This window comes from Zonotrichia leucophrys, chromosome 1A, assembly GCF_028769735.1.
Source record: "Zonotrichia leucophrys gambelii isolate GWCS_2022_RI chromosome 1A, RI_Zleu_2.0, whole genome shotgun sequence".
Classification (NCBI taxonomy): Eukaryota; Metazoa; Chordata; class Aves; order Passeriformes; family Passerellidae; genus Zonotrichia; species Zonotrichia leucophrys.
The window spans coordinates 15,143,991-15,163,367 of NC_088170.1; the positions used below are offsets into that span (position 1 = coordinate 15,143,991).

General features: G+C 46.8%; 1 protein-coding gene across 1 annotated transcript; it reads right to left on the reverse strand.

The window, feature by feature from the left end:
* Positions 1–542: 542 nt before the first annotated feature.
* Positions 543–19,140, reverse strand: TM7SF3 (transmembrane 7 superfamily member 3). Its single transcript, XM_064701244.1, has 12 exons — positions 18,988–19,140; positions 12,815–12,969; positions 10,865–11,015; positions 9,155–9,275; positions 8,234–8,405; positions 7,754–7,931; positions 6,412–6,498; positions 5,932–6,012; positions 5,075–5,227; positions 3,914–4,011; positions 3,188–3,350; positions 543–2,717 (listed from the first exon to the last, which is right to left on the reverse strand). Exons 1-12 carry the CDS (start codon positions 19,055–19,057, stop codon positions 2,455–2,457), a joined length of 1,692 nt encoding a protein of 563 aa, XP_064557314.1. The 5' UTR covers positions 19,058–19,140; the 3' UTR covers positions 543–2,454.
* Positions 19,141–19,377: the final 237 nt, after the last annotated feature.

The following is a 19,377-nucleotide window of genomic DNA, read 5'->3' on the forward strand; positions in this document are numbered from 1 at the left end:
ATAGAAGGGTTTGTGCTGGACAGGGCCTGAAAGAGACCTGTATTTCAAGAGTTACACAAAAAAAGGCTTGAAAATACCCCTTCAACACTACAGTGGGTCAGTTCATGCATTCTGATCATCACCACTGTTAATCACTGTGGCTTAGGGACTATGGCAGAAAATTCCTGAACCATCTCTTGGCAGAGCCAAAAAAACGAAATACAATCTCCAAGTCAGGATCTCAGAAAAAGAGTTCAAAGCCCACTTCTGCTAGAAGATTGCTATCTTGCAGACCAGTTTTCAGGCAAGAAGGGGATGACAACCATTTCTTTGTTCTCCAGAGCCTCATCTGACAAAGCTCTCAAAACAAAAAGTCTCTCTGGACCACACGCTTCCCTCAGTGGCTGCACAGAGCACACTCTCAGCCTCTGGGTGTCACTGCAATGCCAGCAAGCTCCCCCACCTCAGCCCTTGGCCAGAGAAATTTTTCAAAGCAAACTCTCCATACAAGATCAAAGGCAGAGGCTAAACTGTAAAAGCATCATTGAATTCAAAGAGACCACTTTAGTTTCAATATTCTTTGAAAAGACATCTTTATTATAAAAGATATAGAAAATTAAACTTGTTTCTTGCACAATGTTAATCGCAGCAGTTATAAAAACCCACCAAGGTAAACATGTTTAAGAGCATTTCTATACCACAGAAGGGTTTACTGCCTGCCATGGCACATGGCAGAGACATGCTCAGGATGAGTGCTGGGAGGATGGGCAGAGACCCAGGGAAGAGCTCCTTGTTTAGCCCATGTGTCACAGGGAAAGCAAAGCCAAACCACAGGATTGCAGCCTTGCTTTGCTGTTTGAGGCAGATGGTCCAGCTCCAAGCAAGGATGGGGTTTGTCTCTAAACATCAGAAGGATTCAGTCACCTTGGACACTGTCTTTGAGCTCTCACTCCTTAAAGAAAAGCCATTTAAAAGTAATTCATTCCTACCTATGCCAGGGTGCTTTAATTTCCAATAAAGTTCCCAGAAAATATTTTGCCAGATTCTTCAGCAAGAGCTGTTTCTTACAGATTTCCTACCAAGAATTTAAAGGGGTGGCTGAGAGCTTAAGCTTCTGCCCCTGGGGAATTCCCTCATGGAGGCTCCATGCAGGCACCTGGGCAGCCACTCACCTCACACAGGCAGGACTGTGCATCAGCTGCCCTCACTGAAGGTTCAGACACAGGGAGAAGGAGGCAGAGCCACCACACCCTGTGTCATGGCACAGCATGTGAGACCTGAGCCATCCTGCAGTGCATGACAGACCCCCACTGGAGACCAGGACAGGGCAGAAAGGACAGGCACAGGTAAAACACCCCCAGGTGTCTTTGGGATGAGCCAAAAACACATTGCTCCAGCTGAAATTTGAAAATGGTTCTTGGGGGTTTTTTTGAGGAACAGCATAAAGCCACCACAGGTCCCTCACCTTTTTTTATACTACATTCGGGCAGATGCAATTCAAATAGGCAAGGAACACATTCAGTCAGCAAGGTCTCTGGTCAGTATCTTGCTAGCTGAATGCTGTTTTCACCCCTTAAAGGCAAAATTAAAAGATGATTAAAAATAAATAATTAGTGTTTCAGCCAACTCCAGGGGGAAAAAATTGCAATTGGCTACAAGGAGCTTATTTCCTTTTTTCTTTTATGACAGCACCATCAAAAAAGATACTATACCAGAGCAGAAACAAGACACCGGCTGTTCAGAAAGCAAATAGGGAGACAAACCTCTTGTGTTCTCTTAGCAGCCATCTCTGCACAGAGACCAGATGACTGACTTGCTACAAAACCAGCCAAAAGCAAAGGAAAAAGTCTTCTTGTCTCAGATCAGTCCCCGTTCCCAAGCCCCACAGTGCACACATACAACAGTTAACTCAGTGCAGTTTCAATTCAAGTCTCTCAGTTCAGCTTGCAAGGTTCAGTAACACTTCTTGGAAACCTGCATGTCTGCAGCCACACGTTTTGTACCTGTTGGAAGGAGATGCTCAGTTCCTGCTGGAAGAATTCCTTGTATGTCCAGTCCCTGTCCCTCCCCTGACAGCTGGACAGCCTGCCCACCCTTGGGAGCGAGTGGGGCACTGCCTCAGCAGACATTTCCACACGCAAGGAACAATCAGCAGTTTGCTTTCCAAGGCCTGTTTGATATTCCACGTACCCAAGGAGCAAAGTAGACCCCACAGGATCAATGCCTGCCTTGGCTACGAGTACAGGATTCTGCAGCTGGACACAAGCAGGTTGCAGCAGGCAGAGTGTGCCACAGGAGTCACAAACAGCATGTAGTGTACTGGACAGTGAACTGCTCTGCCAAGCTGGCCAAGCAGCAATCTCTTATTCAGCAGGACAAATTAGCAGTGGTAAATCCTGCACCACTGACTGGTTACTGGTAATCATCTCACCATTCCCAGATCCCCCTCTCCATTCCCATCAGTTATTTGGCAAGTTACAAAAGCAGTGGAGTTCTCTCCCCGGCTGGCTGGTCCTTCTGGAAGAACTCTTTGATATGCAGCAGCTTGCTGTGGATCCTCTCTCTCAGGGGAGGGATATGATGGCTGGGGTCTAAGACATTGGTGCTTCTACGCTCCCTTTCCCTCTTCCAGGTGAGATAGGGATGTGGTGGGAAGGGCACCTCACTCCTCTCCCGGCGGAGCTGCACAGTGACCCCGCTGAGGGCCAGCATTGCCCACACTGACAGGATGATGAAGTCTGGAAAAGCAGAAACAGATTCCTGTAGCAAAGCAGAACATTCCTTCCTTTCCCAAGCACAAACACTGAACTAGTTTTGTGACAGATAGGAATGAAGTATCATCCCCACACCCTCAGATGCACAGTGTGATTCCATGCAGAGGCCAGGACACACAGGGAGTTGGGAAGAGTCTCTCCACTGTATTAGGCCTTGGACTGCCCACTCTGCAAACTCCTCAGCAAGCTGCCAGCACAAGTCTGAGCAGCACCTTTCACAAGGGCCTTTGTCACAACACCTGCAGGAAGGTTCCTGCCTTCGAGTCCACTCAGTACTGCTTTTGAAGGACTAAAATTTCTCATGTGGATGTTAAATCTCACACTGTACTGTGTTCTCCTTCCATCCCCTTCCTGCCCACACTCTACTGTTTACAACAGAACCAAAGAGGCAGTGATTCCTCCTTAAAAGGATAATAAAGTCTCACAGGACTCACCATTCCTTTGAAAAGGCACGTTGGTGTAAGCTCTGCTGAAGTAATTGTTGAGGACCCTTCTGAGCAGGTCTAAGGTGATGTAAGCAAGGCTCGTGTAGACGTAACAAGCAATGGCCAGGACCACCGTGTAAGAGCCCACTATTCCAGAAGCCAAGATGTTCAGCTAGACAGGGAGAAAAACCACAGCTTTAGGAGACTGATGAACACTCTTTTTTCCCCACCTCCCTAAGACAGTACATGCATAGAATCATGGAATGGCCTGGGTTGTAAAGGACATAAAGCCTATCCAGTCCCAACTCTCTGTCATGGGCAGGGACACCTTCCACTGCCCCAGGCTGCTCCAAGGCCTGTCCAACCTGGCCATGGACACTGCCTGGGATGGGGCAGCCACAGCTTCTCTGGACAAGTATTTTGTAGTTGTTATCAGTTCTTCTGTGATAAATCAGCTGCACACACCTGTTATCCAGCCAAGCTGATAAGATAGCACAAGTTAACTAAATGCTGGTGGATTTAGTGGATGCTGTGTGCAAAATAAGTAATTCCTTTTCTCCTGGACCATTTAGCACAAGTGGGGCTAAACAGGAACTGCCTGCAACCAGCCCTGTGCAGAGCTTCACAAAGCTGTGCTAAGTTTTCTGTACACATTCCATGGGACAACATTTTGCATTAAGAAGTCTGATCCCCCTTCTCCCTCCCTCCTTCTGAGGTGACAGCAGAGTTACTTACAATTCTTGGGCAGCCAACAAAAAGCACTGGAATCATCAAGGCTACACAAGTAAAGGTCACCCAGAACACCACATCGTCACGGAAGACCCTGTAGTCTCCTGCCAAGACACCACATTCAGCAGTGAGAAAAACATTTCCTCTTTCACAAGTGTTTGGGGGTCAGCTTTTTCCCCCCAAAATTCTGTACATTCAGAAATACCTGGAGTACATTGTTGAAAACCCAGATTTTGAGCTCAAATCCTGACTGTTTAAGATGTATCGGAACAGTTAATCAAGAACAGAAAAACTGTCCTCGTTGGGCACAGATCTTGTCCGTGGAACAATTTTTAACAAGGTACATGTTCCTCACCTTGTAAGAATTAAAAGCACCAGAGTACTGATGCCCAATAAAAAGCTGTTTTGTTGCCTCTGTGGGTTCCAAACTAAAAATCTGCATCAGGCTCCAGAGTATGGTGCAAATGTAGCCATCACCACACCACCAGGCAACAAATTCTTCTGGGCTTTAGGAAAATTAAATCACTCAAACCCTTCTTTGCTCCCCCTGCCTTCTAAGGCCTGTGGATTCACCAGAGGGGATAAGCTGGCCTCCAGCTCAGTCACTGTTCCACTTTAATGAAGAGCTACCAGGGACTGCATGGATTACCACAGAATCATGGCTTGAGTCAAACATAGATGACTGGAGAACAAAAACCTGTCTCACCAAAGGACCTCAAAAGGAGAAGTTCTGAGACTGAAAATTACAATAGCTGATGCTCTGATGTCCCAGAGGGGGCTCCAGCTCAGCAGGCTTACTGGCTTTTAAGCAATTTGTCTAAGGCCTTTATGCCTGAAGCCTTCAAATTAGACTGTAGATTTTCTACTGGGATTTGTTCTGGACAGAGAACAAGAGAGCAAGGGCATGCCTGAAGCAGAGCTGGTGTTACAGACATGGCATACAGTTAAAGTAGGAAGAGTCACCAAGTTCTCTGCAAAACAATCAGTTCCCTTTTCCCCAAGTACTTTTAATTCCAGCACAGCTGAAAGAAGCTTTCAGGTGCATGTCTATTCCTCCCAGCACTGGAAAGGGAACATTAAACATCCCAGTAAGATAAACCAGAGAGTGCCATTCACTCTGCAGCCCTGCAGGAACACAGCACTCACCAAGAAGATTACACTGCTTACCTAGGGGGGTAAAGAAGAGCGTTGAGGAGAAGAGAAATCCCAACACAAGTCCAATAACAAACATGCTGAGCAGGACAGAGCCAAATCTCCACCAGCTCACAACCAAGAGCAGGCCTCCAATGATTCCAGCCACAGCCGTCAAAATAAGACGCACTGAAAGAGAGAAGAGGAAATTCCATCACTCTGGAAACTTCAGCTCCTGCAGAAACATGCTCAGCAGCTTTATTAACATGCATGTTTGGCTTTTTTCAGTGAGTTTGCATGAGATAAAAGTACCAGAATGTGCTTCATGCAGTTCTCTTAGATGCCAGCCTGCAGCTGGGGATGTGCTGCTGAAAGAGCAGCAGGGGGGCTGGAACGGAGGCTTTGGCACCGTGCACATCAGTTCCCTGAGCTCCCAGGGAGTTCAGGTGGCTACAAGCTACTGCACATGTATCAAAAAAAGGAATTCTATGAGGCGTCACAGACAGAAAGAACTAATTCTGTCTGGTCTGACAAGCTGGGTGCAGACCACCTACTTCCACTTTACAGACGAAACCTACATTCGATCTGAAACAGAGGTCCACGCATTGTGAAAGTAGGAAGAAAGTATGTTGCAAATTCTCACAGTTTCCAAACACCTCTAATCTTCCTTGGTTAGATACTGAAATTAAATCCAGCTATTAACTCTGCATCACTGTGGTGCTGGAATGAACACTTACTCCATTGCATTTTCAGCTATTAAGGCAATCAGACCTCAATCAGGCAACACCCTGCTGCCCTTCCTGTGGCTGGCCAACAGCACAACTGAGATTGTACCTGAAGGTTCCCAACAAGAGTTTGGGAAGAGCACAGGATATCCTGACACATCTACTCACCATCATAGCTAAGGCCAGTTACCCTGGTAATGAACACAAAGAAGACAAATGCTGCAACAATGAAGCCCATGAAGAATAAGTCTAGAGAAGAAGGAAAAAATATTTAGCAAGCTTCATACCAAGCCCCCATCAGTGGATCTTTGACATCTTCATATCACAACAAGGAACAGAGCAGCTCACAAAAGGAGAGCCAGACAACATTTTGTTCTCAACAGAAGTGTCCTCAAGCACTACACATAGTCCAAAATTACATATTTATAGTTATATTGCCCTGCATGCACCCTAGTTCTAGGTTTCTATTCTTTGCATCCCAAAAACTTTCTGCTCTGAGCTTAAAGGCTCAGAGCCCATAAAAGCAAAGCAGTGGGCCTAACTGGCACACCACCATTATCAAGTGAATCTTGGTAATAACATCCTCATTCTAAGTTACACAGAGTAACATTTATGAAGTTTCAACAAGATTTATTAAATATTCAGTACCTGTTTTCCAGAATCTGTGTCCAAAAAAGCAGGTGAAAAGACCAAGAACAGCAAAAGCAGTGAAGAATACTTTGGTAGAGAGTTTACCTACAAGAAGAAGGGTAGGTTTAGTAGAGCATTCCAACTAGTAGTCCCAACAAAGAGATTAAAATATGGTCAGGTTGCTGTCACAAACTTTACTGACAACTTGAGAGCTGCCACTCTGTCAGATCTGCAATGCTTGAACTAACAGTTGGCTTGGTAAGATCTCCAACAGAACATTGAAATAGTCCCAGACTGATTAAGAAATCAAGCGCTTCCTCCTTTTTCAAGAGAAGTTTCTTTAAGTAGATGTAACTTATTTATAGTTCAGATATAAATTTGCCAGAAAAGTGTCTGCTCAGGTTTAAAAAAGGGACATCCAGTCATCTGTAAAAATCAATGCTATGGGATTAGTGATCCAGGAAGCAGCTATAGGCTTAATCACTGCAGCCTTCACCATTTGTCTCCCTCTCATACATTTGCCATGCAACAAAAATGATCATCAGCATCCCATTATAGCTCACCTCCATCTTCTCTTGAATTTCTTACCTATATTTAAGCTATTTGCAAAAGTAAACTATATTTTCCACGTGCTCTGAATTAGAGAACTTTAGCCTAGATAACTTGTCTCACATTGTCATAGGACAACACCAAGTTTGACAGTGACTTGTGTTACAGTATAGAAGAAAATAAGGAGAACAAATCTTACTTTATGAACCAAACTCTACCAATTACTTGTGTCCCTTCTGTATTCATAATGAAAGTGGCAGCTTTGCTGTGTCTGCACAAATCATTATATAGCTTTGTACAAAGCAGCATGACTTGGTAGTCACTCCACTACTGCTGACATTATCTTCACTCTTATTTTAGATGACTGCCTCCTTTCAAAATACCTGCAGGATTCCTGTTAGCACCAGCACAGTTAGAAAAATCTGGCTGGAGGCTAATCTAGTCTGTGTTTTATTAGCTCAGCTTCACATTCAGCATCTATAGTCCTACAAATTATTTGAAATTATGTATCCAGTTGAAATGGACAAAGCTGGGGTGGCTCTACAGAGTTCAGAGATACATTTGCAAGCCACATATTAAACCTCCATTAAGTTAAAGATTTAATTGCTAATGGTTCTCTTTAGTCTTACTTCATCATTCTAGACTTTCTCCCTCATCAAGAAGGAGATTTGTTACTAAAGTAACAAAATATACACAGTGTAAAACAAATATCTCCTGCACATGTTGGAAAAAGAATCTTAAAGCACATTTGGCATGTTGGAGCACAAGAAGCTACAGACGAGTTGGCAAGGACATCTAATTCCCAACTTACTGAGGGAAGAGCAGTTATCTACCAGGTCAGTAAAACTGCAGGCATATGTATGCACAGGTATGTATGCAGCAGAAGTGTTCCAAAGAGGATCCCACACTATGACATTGTAGATCACACCTTGCCCAGGAAGTGAGGAGAAGTAGACATTGGTCTTGTCATCAGCTGTCAGCGTAAGCATCTGGAAAAGTAAATATCTGTGTTAAAGGCTCACAGGATGGAACCCTTCCCTCCAGCACTACTGTGTTTTCTGTCAGGGGAGAAGATTCTCCCACTCCTGTTTTGCTCCTCCGTGCCTGAGGGCACAGTTCAGGTTCCCTACCAGCCCAGGTGTGGCCTCCAAGGCAGGCAAGGTTGCCATTCCACTCCCCAGCAGGGCCAGGGAGCTTGCTCACATCTCCCCTGCAGGAAGAGAAGCACAGGGGAGGAGAAAACAAGAGAGCCCCACTGCCATGGGGCTGGCACCCAGTGCTTGGGGCTCACCTTAATGCCGTTGGCTTTGACGCTGTGCACGCCGGACATTTTCCGTATGTGGCTCATGAGCGCCATCTCGGCCAGGTCGCTCTCGGGCAGGAAGTACTGGTACACGTCGTAGCGCAGCCGCCAGCGGGAGCTCTGCCCAGTCCCTGAGTCACAGGAGGGGGGGCTTGCTCCTCTGCAAGGAAAAGCACACCAGCCACAAGGCCCCACACCTCAACATCAGTTTTCAGCAGTTACCTGTCCCCAGGGTGTGCCTCTACTCTTCAGAGGTGCACACCAGCAGCTAACTCAAAGCTGGACTGTATTTGTGAGCACAGGGCACAGCAGCATCACACAGAACCAGCCTGGCACAGGTGGTGGCTGTGCTGGTACCTGCCTTTACACCTACAGAGGTGTCCTATGAATTGCCATAACGAGAATTCCAGGAGGCCACAACAGCCAAAGACTACAGCATTACTGTTTGTCTTTCCATGCAGTTCTGAAGAGTCTTCTCCATTCCCTGCCTATCACTTGTGACACCAGGCACCATTCAGGAAATAACACCTTTTAACTTGAAGTCTCAAGTTAAACAAAACTCTGGATCATTATCATGCTTTAGTACTAGGAAAGAAATAAAACTGGCTGTAACATACAATTGCTTCTCAAACAAATTAAGCTGTTACAGGGAATGGAAAGATCCAGTATTTACTGACCGCTTACATTTCTGAAGTTGCATAACCTCCCCCACAACGTGTAACTCTCAACCTTTATCTCCCTCATGCAGTACCTCTTCCCCTCCTCCTTTTCCTCATTTACATTTGTTGCAGCGAACAAGATTCCTGCCAGCAGCTGGATGGTTTGGCTGTTACAGCAGGGTCTTATTTTAGCCTTTTGGCCAATACTGGACAGAAAGTCTTGCTCAGCACACTGAAGTTCTCCACACACCTGGTATATCCCAAGTTTGCAGGGGCAAACTTGATGTGTATATCAACCAATGTGTAGTCCAGGTAAATATTTGGATCCACTTCCAAGTCAAATTCTAGATTGCAGCCCCCAGGAATAGGATCTAGAACAGAGAACATAACTGCAGTTACACACCTGCAGGCACAATCCACTTGCTGAGCACAGAAAATCATCAGGTTCTGGCCCTGCAGGCAGCAAAAGGGTTTCACTGCAGCCTGTGACAGGCCCCACATATGGGTGACTCCAGGGACTGGAGTGTTGGAATGGAAGGATACAAGCTCCTGCCAGGTCCTGCACATATGGCTCAGGGCAATGCCAAGCACAAACACAGGCTGGGTGGGGAAGGGATTGAGGGCAGCCCTGAGTAGAAGCACTTGGGAGTGTTGGCTGATGAGAAGCTTGACATGACCCAGCAATGTGTGCTCACAGCCCAGACAGACACCAATACAATATCCTGCATGCAAAGAGGAGTGGGCAGCAGGGCCGGGCAGGGGGACCTGCCCCTCCAGTCTGCTCTGCCAAGACCCCACCCCAACACAAGAAGGATGTGGACCTGCTGGAGTTAATCCAAAGGAGGAATATGAAGATGACCAGAGGGATGGAGCACCTCTCCTATGATCAGGGTTCAGAGTAGGGGTTGTTCAGCCTGGAAAAGGTTTTGGGGAAACCCTTCCAGCAGCCTTCCTATACCCGAAGGGAGCCTACAAGAAAGCTGGACAGGGAATTTTTACAAGGGCCTAGGGATGACAGGACAAGGGGTAATGGCTTTAAGCTGAAGGAAGGTAGATTTAGATTGGATATTGATGGGTTGGGTTTTAGCTTTCATATTTTTCAGATTCTCTGCTGCCTAGGTGTGTAGCTCTGAGCTTCATATTAGGTGTCAGTAAGTTCTCTTTTCAGGGTAGGTAGACAAAACAATCCTTTTCCAGCCTGAGACCAAGGACAACTGTTACAAGTTTCCAGAAAGTATAAACAATGGAGGACTGAAAAGAGCAACAAGAAGGATGGGACTTCATAACCTCAAGCTATAATTGGACAATTAATTCCAATATGCAAATGGACCAAAACTTTTTAAAGTGTGAGACCTCGTGACCAGTCATCCATTTTGTGACCATTTTGGGTCCATCTTGGGTGTAGCCCTGGCCAGGCTCTTGTACTGCCCAAGGTACACCCATTAAAGCATTTCAATAAATACCTACTTTATTCCTTTAGCTCTGTCTAGTCTCTGTTCCACATTCGGCCTCTCAAGGCCTCAGTATGAGGAAGAAATTCTTCCCTGTGAGGGTGGTGAGGCCCTGGCACAGGGTGCCCAGAGAAGCTGTGGATGCCCCATCCCTGGCAGTGTCCAAGGCCAGGCTGCATGGGGCTCTGAGCAACCTGGGGTAGAGGAAGGTGTCCCTGCCCATGGCAGAGGGGGGTGGAACTGGATGATCTTTATGGTCCCCTTCCAGTCCAAACAGATGCGTGATTCCATAATCCCATGCACAGCAGTTTTCTGTTCTAAGGCTTAAGTCATGGCAAGACCATAGAGTACCTCCAATACACAACTCACAATTCAGCAGTGACAATAAAAACCTTTTCAAAAGAATTTCTGCTATCTCCATCAGATTTCCACCAGGTAAGACTGAAAGGCCAACACTTCATTCCCCAGATGACTTGCCTGAGCAGAGCTGGCATGGCCTGAGCACGTACCTCTCTCCGTGTAGGGGATGGAGATGGCGGTGCTGAGCACCTGGCCGGCAGCCAGGGCGCGCAGGTACCACGTGCACACCGTCTGCTCCGGCCGAAGGACGGACACCAGCCCTCTGTCCACCCCGACTCCTGAGCTGTTCACCGACGGGGTCTGCGCAGAAACAAGTGACAGAAACAAACAGTTCTTCTTGAGACGATTCCTATCACAGTTGGATAACATTCCTATGTTTTGATAATATCACAGGAGGCTATTCCTGCCACAAACCTGCCAGGCACAAACATCAGTGCCAGTTACAACAGTTCAGGCTCTGCCCAAAATGTATTTGTGCTTGTAATTGTCCAGTTCCACATGTAGGGCCTTGCTGAACTATATGAGGTCTGCCCACCTCTCAACCTGTCAAGGTCCCTCTGGATGGCATCCCCAGCTGGTGAAAAAAGGGAGCTCTGACACCGCACACTGCCTGGCTCAGGCTCAAAAGCCCAAGTGACAAGTGTGGGACTACTAAAGAGCTGATAATCACAAGCAAGTTGCAGTGAAATCTAGCTAGTAGATCTGGCAATGGATTGACTAGTGCAAATGTAAAAGAACTGGAGTATCCCTCACAATATGTTGTGAGATGGCAGCAAGGAAGTGTTCTGGCAACCAGCATAAAGAAGCACCTTCCTATCTCCACCAGAATGGACATGACTGTATGACAGTTGCCTTAACACTAGCAATGCCAGGCCAACTACTGACCCAATCCCCAGCACCACCATCCCTTCCATAACAAGACCTCTTAGGGAAAGATAAGCAGCAATGACAGTATCACAATCTCACAGCTGGAACAGCCAGTTGACCTGCAGCCACATTTTCAGCATGGAAAGTGCCTTTGGCCAAGGCAGCCACAGTTACCCAAGGCAACACTGCAAGGAAGTATATTGGACATGGCAGACTTTAAGGTCTGGCTCAATTTCTTATTTCTAGAGGCAGGAGAGCCCTAAAAGCAGTACAGCTGCATTTATGCATCTCTGCCCTGGGCCTGGTAAGGCCCATGAATGCAAAGAGGAACTGAACTGGCAGCAGAGGATTCTGCCAATGGCAAGCAAAGACTGAACAGGTCTAACAGTAATGTCCCAGCCCTGTAATCCTGGCTGTTTCACCAGTACAAGGATGGCTGAGCTGGGTGACTTGTGTTACAGGTCTACATCTTCTAAGCTTCCCAGGATACTTCTTGGCACTCAGTACATTCTGATTTCAAAGATGCTGCTGGAGAGAGGGGAACTGGATTGCAGCTGTCAGATCTCCATCTACCACCTTCAGCTTAGTCCATGTTCTATTTAAATACCAGTGAGAGCCTCCCAGCACCACCACAACAAAAATCAGTATTTTATTGACTCATTTTGTCCCATCACTACTGGGATGCAGGGTACAGCAGCAGGAATGTTTCTACTGCTGTCTAGAAGTAGCAGCTTTCACTGGAGTAATGTAGAGGAATTTCTCCATGTGTTACCAAAGGAGGATTAGATTCAGGACGAGGAGCTGGGATAACAATACATTATATCTGCAGTGGTTAAATCCAAGCCATGGGAACAGCAGACAACTAAACGTCCCAAACTGAGCATGTATGGAGCATCTGGCAAACACTTGCACAGATCTGGTTTTAATATGACAAGCTGATGGACAACAGTCAGTAGAGCCACATGACAAAAAGCACCACTGCCACCAAATAAAGAGCCTTGAAAGATTTTCAAACCAGCTCTGACATTCCTTTGGCATTCAGTCTTTCAAAATAGCAGCTATGACATATAAGAATGAGAAAGGATTTCTGAAGCTACAGTAACACTGTCTAAAAGCCAAGCAGGTAAAAGACACTCTTTATTTATACAGCTTCAGTCCATTAGTGCTACACATACCAGAGCCAAGTCCTTTGTTGAAAGACAGGCAGCACTTAACAGAAGTGACACTCTTACCTTATCAAAGGATATCACCACATCACTCTGCTGGGCATGCACTTGAAAAATAACCACAGTCACATTGCTGGCGATGTTCCTGATTACGGCCTCCACTGGATTGGTCTGGTTAAGTAGCACATTTCTGAATTTTCCCAAGGAGAGTTCAAGAAGACCTGCATTACAAAAAAAAAGGGAAAATACAGGGGTTTTTTTGGTCCAGAGAGAAGCAATTACCAGGGAAGCCTGGAAGTTTCCAGCAGCCCAGTATTAATCAGCTGGGAGCAGAGCAGGATGTTACTTTGTGCTGCTCTCATCCTGTGAGCTGTACCAAGCTTTCAGAGACTGCTGCACACAGAGCTGTACCTGCAGACACAGGCACAGCCAGGGTACCTGCCCTGCAGCCTGGCACTCACCTGAGCACAGGGACAGAGCTTCCTTCCTGCCAGGAATAAGGATTCAATACAGCTCAGCCAACCAGCCAGCTACACTCCAAAAAGTCAGTAAAAAGATACTGAGGACTGCCTGATCTTTGGCAGATACAGGCAGGTATGTTTGTAGCAGCCAGCCAACTTGCACAATATCCATCAGACTTTTCGGGTGAATTCCTACAAACCATGGGAATTGAAGTCAAGTTCCAGAAGACAGACTCAAATCTGTAGTTTACATACATACATTTACCCACTTTCAGCTATGCAACATTTTTTGCTGCCAAACAGTTTGTAATCATCAGGACTGCTGCATCCCCATCTCTAGACCAAAAAATCTGACTAATTTTTCCTAGACACAACCCAGACCATTTTTTCTTACAATGAGCATAACCCCATGATCCACTGTCACTTTAATTTAAAGAGAACCACATGACCTAGGATACAAGACCTTTGAGAATCAGCTTTGGCTTGTCATTCAAGTCCTGCAAGCAAGCCTGGCTTCTCCCCGTGCTGCAGGGACAGGGGATGCCAAGGGAGGAAAGCGAAGCAGCCACACAGAAGCCACAAGATGCTCTTTGGTTGGTGGCTGCAGCCAGGCTGCACAATGCCTTCCAGGCTTTTCCCTGAATTCCTCTGCCTGCCTCTGTACCCAAACAGACCCCAAACTTATCAAGCCTGAACACACACACTTCCTCAATGAAGTTGCCTCTGGTGGAAAGGGTTGGTACTGCCAAGTTCCCTAACACAGAGTCACCAGCAGCACCATCCGAGGGACACTTGCTGGTGACACTGAGGGGCTCCCATTCCACAGGGAGGGTGACACTTTAGTTACCTGAAACTATACCCAGTACTCTCTGACTGCTTTTGTTACTTTTCTCTCTCTTCTGCCAAGAACTGGCATCACTGGCCAGTTTTTTGGCCTCCTGATATGTTAACAGAGGAGAGCTGTTATGCCTCCTCCACTCCGTACACAGTGAGGGAAAGAACTTCAACCCCTACATGCTCACTCTCAAAATTCAATTAATACCAGTACTGCATCACCAATAAAACCTCAGCTAAAATATGGGGGTTCATAAACCACTTGTGAGGAAAGAAAGATGCTCCATTTTTCTCCTCCATCATCTGCAATTTGTGTTAAGGTAGAAGCTTCTACATCAATTTTTCACACAGTAATGTAAAATTAAAGCTGCAAAAAAAACTTTGTGTATCCTTCAGTTTCTGATTCTTCAGAGTCCCTTGAGCAGCATTCAGATATCCTCTGATCCTCCCTCACTCAAGTTCTATCACAAATGCAAGCAGCAGTATGAATGCTAAAGAAAAGCATTCAGAAGGCACAGACTATACATTGATATATTCAGAAATTTACAGTGAATGCTTACAATTCACAAAGAATATTTTTCTTTGATCTTTAAAAACTTTAGCAGAGCTTCCTGAACCACAAGACATTCACACTTTTGTTCTTTGAGAAAAAAGCTGAGACCATAAACATTCTCAGTGTGATCTACATCAAGGGGAAAAAGCTGCATTGCTCCGCCTTGTTTCTCACCTCCACTCTGTACCCATACTCAGGGGCCTCTGCATAAATAAGGACAGATTCGTCAGCAGGACACAGCCACTACTTCAGCGTGATCATGAGACTCTAAATGTCAGAGGCACTCTCTCAAGTTTAATTAGCGTGGTGAATTAAGGTATGGTGCTCTATATTGCTTTCTGTTTGCATAACTGCTCCGAGAACAGCACATGTGACACACATTATCCCAAAGTCTGGGCAAAGAGCAGAGGCTCAGGGTGAAGAACATCTACACCCATCAGACAAGTCTTGTTCAGCTTGCTGTTCACAGGCTCCTTGAACCACACTTCCAACCAGGCCTAAAAGAGGATGAACACTGCAGAGCAACAGAACCTTCTAAGAAGTTTTTGGAAGAGCAATTGCCCCACAGCTACACACCACAGCACCCTTCCAGCCTTCTCCATCTCTGTCATTTGTCACTACTGGTGCACTGAGACAGAAAGGGAAGGTGGCGAGCAAAATTAATTGCTTAAATTAATCAACTCACAATTCACCAGGCCTATTGCTATCACCAGTTCTCTGGTTCTACTACCAGACAGGCATTAGACTCCCTGAGCTCAGAGAGCTCAGTCTTGTCAAACATCCTTTGGACACAAAGACCTCAGTGACCACATAGTGCTGGTCACAGTGTGCAACCTTCTCCTTTGGGCAAGCTTGATCTGCCCAGAGGTGGCCCACCAGGCAGGTCTGCAGGACCAGCAGCACAGTTAACACCATCTCACAAGTGAGAGTTGATCCAGCAAGTCAGCAACAGAGACAGGAGCAAAATCCAGGCACCCCAACTTGTTGTATTGCTTCCAACAGTGAAGGTCTGGAAGCACCCTAAGGTGTCAGGCTACGCTCTCTTCCTTTTCTGTAGGAAGGACTGTAACAGTCACTGCACATCAGAGTAGTTTTGGGTTAGACACACGAGAGGAACCCAAACTATTACAGAGCTTATCAACTGCACAGATGGTGAAAGGAAGTCAGCTGCTGAAATCAAGCAGCAGCAGAGCAGAGATGGAGCACTGAGCATGTATTACTCCATAAAGAGCACCAGAACTGGAGCACAGATAGTCCTGCACACAGCACTGGTGAACAGAGCAAACAGCCCTCTCTATCACCTCACACTACCTCTTCTCTCACATGAAAGGCAAAGCCAGTAAAGACAGCAAAGAAATAGAACCTTCTGAAACTCTTCTGAGATCAAAAGTGCTTATTCCTAACTCAAAATAACAAGACAAAACAATTCCAGAGCCTCGGCACTTGTTATCCCTTCCCTGTGACACACAGTTTCCCCAGCAGGCTACACCCAGTTTTAACTGTTTCCATTGTGCTGATTCAGTGCCAAGCTCTTGGCTGCTCTGGTGCTTTGAGTAAACCACATTTCCAGCTCCTATAGCCAAGTGTCACTCCCCACCACTACGGAGCAGTTAACCACACAAGGTTCTTGATTAGACCTAGCAGTCCAATTTCCAGTAAGAAACACAACTGAAGAAATGCTCCTGCTGCCTATACAGAGCAGTCTTCACCTGCAGAGCCGTGCTCAAACACTCTGCTTCCCTCAGAGAGGTTCTGTGCAGGCAGAGAAAACACATTTCTACTGGGTGCAGAGCACCTTGCAGTGGATATGCAAAACAACCTGATGTAAGCAAACTCCAGGAGCTAAGGAGGGAGAACCTTCCAGTGCAGGGAGTACAACAACAAGTAGTCACATGAAGACATTTAATGAAGATGAAGTGCAAGCTCAGACCAACAACCAGTTTGAGTAAGAAAAACATTAGCATACAGTTACTTAACAGAATAAAGCCTGGAGCCATATCCTATCAGACTGTAAGGCCATGCAGACCCAGATCATGGGAGTCTGGCTACAGGATCTGTCTTCTCACACTACTAAACCCCCCAAAAATACAGCACCTACCCAGCTCCCAAGAGGCAGGAACTTCTGAAAGCTTCTGAACTTTGACTGTGTGTGTACTGAGATCCATGCTTAGAACAGCTTGATGCTTAAAGCAGATGACACCACAGAATGTGGCTTGTCACCATCTGCACCATTCCCATCCCAGAGGACTATTCTGCTCACCAGGCTAGAGGTCTTTACAGCCTCAAAAGTGAGGGAAGAGTTTTGTGTGAACTTCTAAAGCATCATCTCTGCATAGACTAAACAGCTGGCACAAACAAGTTTCACCCAGATAAGCTCCCTTTACAAAAGCACTGCTCAGTCCTGATTACAGTATAAATTCACTTTAGTTTTTCCAAAACTAAACAGCCCCCTTGGGATGTAGCAAACACAGCCAGCTGAACTCCTCCTCAGGAAGACAGAGCTCCCTGGAAGGCAACAAACAATGTACAAAACACCTCTGCCCAAAGACTAAGTCTGAGGAGCTGCAGCCCATCAGAAACCCAGAGAGGTAACACAGGCCATCATGCAAAGATTTTACTAATCAGTACTTTTTAAATGAAGCAGGATCTTCGAGGATTAGGAGTTAGCAGAGCCCATCCCTGCAAAGTGGGTGTCCACAGCTGAATAAGCACAAGACAATTTCAAACCAGTGAACCATTAAGCAAGTGGCCTTGTTTAAAGGCCCTAATGATCAGCTAGACTCTGGTACACAAATTACACAGCTTATTAGATTTTCACAAGGGAAATACTATCCCCCTCCACCCTCAATCATGCAAGGAAAAACAGCAACAGGTTCCTTCAAGGCAAAGCAGTTTGCTTAGTCTCATAGTTGCTTTACCTTTTTACATATTGTAAAAAAATTACTCAACACATGACCCATTTTCATCAAGTCCAGGAGACAAACTGCTAGTTAGCATCCTTTAAGTTATCTCAAGGACATCAAGGTCTAAAAGCAGAGCTTTCATTCTCACACCTGCTTGTGACCATCAGGTGCCCAGCCAAAGCTTTTAGGTCCTGCAAGAAACAGTGATTACTTGGCTCTCCATTAGGATCTTGGGCATGAGACTTGGGCAGAGAGAAGCCTCCCACACCTGAAACTGGTTCCAAATGCTGTCCTGTAGCCCTCCAAAGTATCCCAAGAGTCTCCTTTGGGACAATTAAACTTCATTCATTCAAGGCCAGTTTGGGTGGGGCATTGAGCAACCTGGTCTAGTGGAAGGTGTCCACTAGAGCATGGCAGGAGGGTTGAAATGAGATGAGCTTTAAGGTTCCAAACCATTCTATGAGTCTATGGTTAGAAGCAAGTATAAAAATAAAGCAAAACTAAGAGGAGGAGGCTTACATCAGCCCTGATACAAAGGACTGATTGCTTATCTCTAAATTATCGCTGAGAGGAAACTGTTTATTTTTTCCTTTATTTAAACAGATAAGAATTTAACCAGAAAAAAAAAAAAAGTGACTGTAAATCTTCCCAAACTATACTTATTATAGCACACTTAACTCTGGACTCCCATTTTAGTCACATGCAGGAATACAGGGAAATTACAAAAAAAGCCCGTGACAAATAAAGTCAGATTACATCAGTACGGACAAAAAGTAAGTTTAGGAATCAAGCTGCAAATTCCAGCTTTTGCTCCTTTCCCTAGTTTTATAGCGACAGTGTTTTCAACCCACCATCCACTAGGGTGGTGGGAACCTATGCACACCCGTACACGGTCGGGGGGGAAAAACCCAAGCAAACAAAACCAAACCTCCTTTTAACCATGGTCCCTTTGCCATGTAAGCTCATGTTCATAGGTAGCGAATGCCACCTCGTTTCTGTTCGGGGAATCCAACCCTACACCAGCCACATCAGCTGTACCGCATCCCCGCAACGACGCGCCTGAAATTATTCCGAATTATCCATGAAACAGTTAAAATTATGGCACCCATAGTAATTAAGGTATTAAAAAAAAAAAACGTGGACAGGGAGGGAAATGGGGGGAAAGGGTGGTTCTCCTTGTCCGCATGAAAGATTAAGATAATCACGAATCGCATCTACAGCGCCGCAGGCTTTGCTCCGCGCTCCTGCTCATCCCTCCGGACAGCGGCAGGTCGGCCTCCGGACAGCGGCCAGCACCGGGGACACCCCAAAAGGCTCCGCAGGGGCAGCAAGCCCCAAAAGGCTCCGCAGCGGCAGGCAGCAAGCCCCTACCGCTGGACACAACCCCGGGCACAGCCCCGCGGTTCCCGGTACGAGCCGGGCTCCTCCGGCCGCTTAATGGCGGCCAAAGCCCCACGCGCCCCCCGCTCCGGCCCACACCGCCCTCACCTGAGGCTCCGCCATGGCGCAGGACCCCCACGAGCAGCAGGAGCAGCGCGGGGCGAGGCGAGACCCACATGGCGCCGTGGAGGGAGCGGGCAAGGGGGGCTGAGGCCGGGGAAGGCCGGGCAGCTGCGGCGGGGCGGGCGCTGGGGGCGGCCCGCAGGCGGGGCCCGCCCGCCCGGCTGGATGGAGCCACTCCCGCCCCCTCCGGCACCTGCGGCAGGGCCCTGCCGGCAAGGGCGGCGGGAGTGCGGGGGGGAAGCGCTTGGCCGCGGTGGCAGCTGCGAACGCCTAAAAATGCACCGTGGGGTTCGGACCGGCGGCTTGGGACTTAACTTTGGAGCGTGAAGAGACCCCACGTCCCCGGAAACAAAGTCCTCACCCGACCGTACCGTC

Bases quoted from the DNA above. Each gene is read 5' to 3' on its own strand.
- TM7SF3 (XM_064701244.1), bottom strand. From the start codon at position 19,057: ATGTGGGTCTCGCCTCGCCCCGCGCTGCTCCTGCTGCTCGTGGGGGTC. The intron at 6,013-6,411 runs GTACTGAATATT...CTTCTTCTCTAG, and splicing joins ACACAGATTCTGGAAAACAG to ACTTATTCTTCATGGGCTTC. The intron at 2,718-3,187 runs GTGAGTCCTGTG...CTGCTTTTCCAG, and splicing joins CGTGCCTTTTCAAAGGAATG to ACTTCATCATCCTGTCAGTG.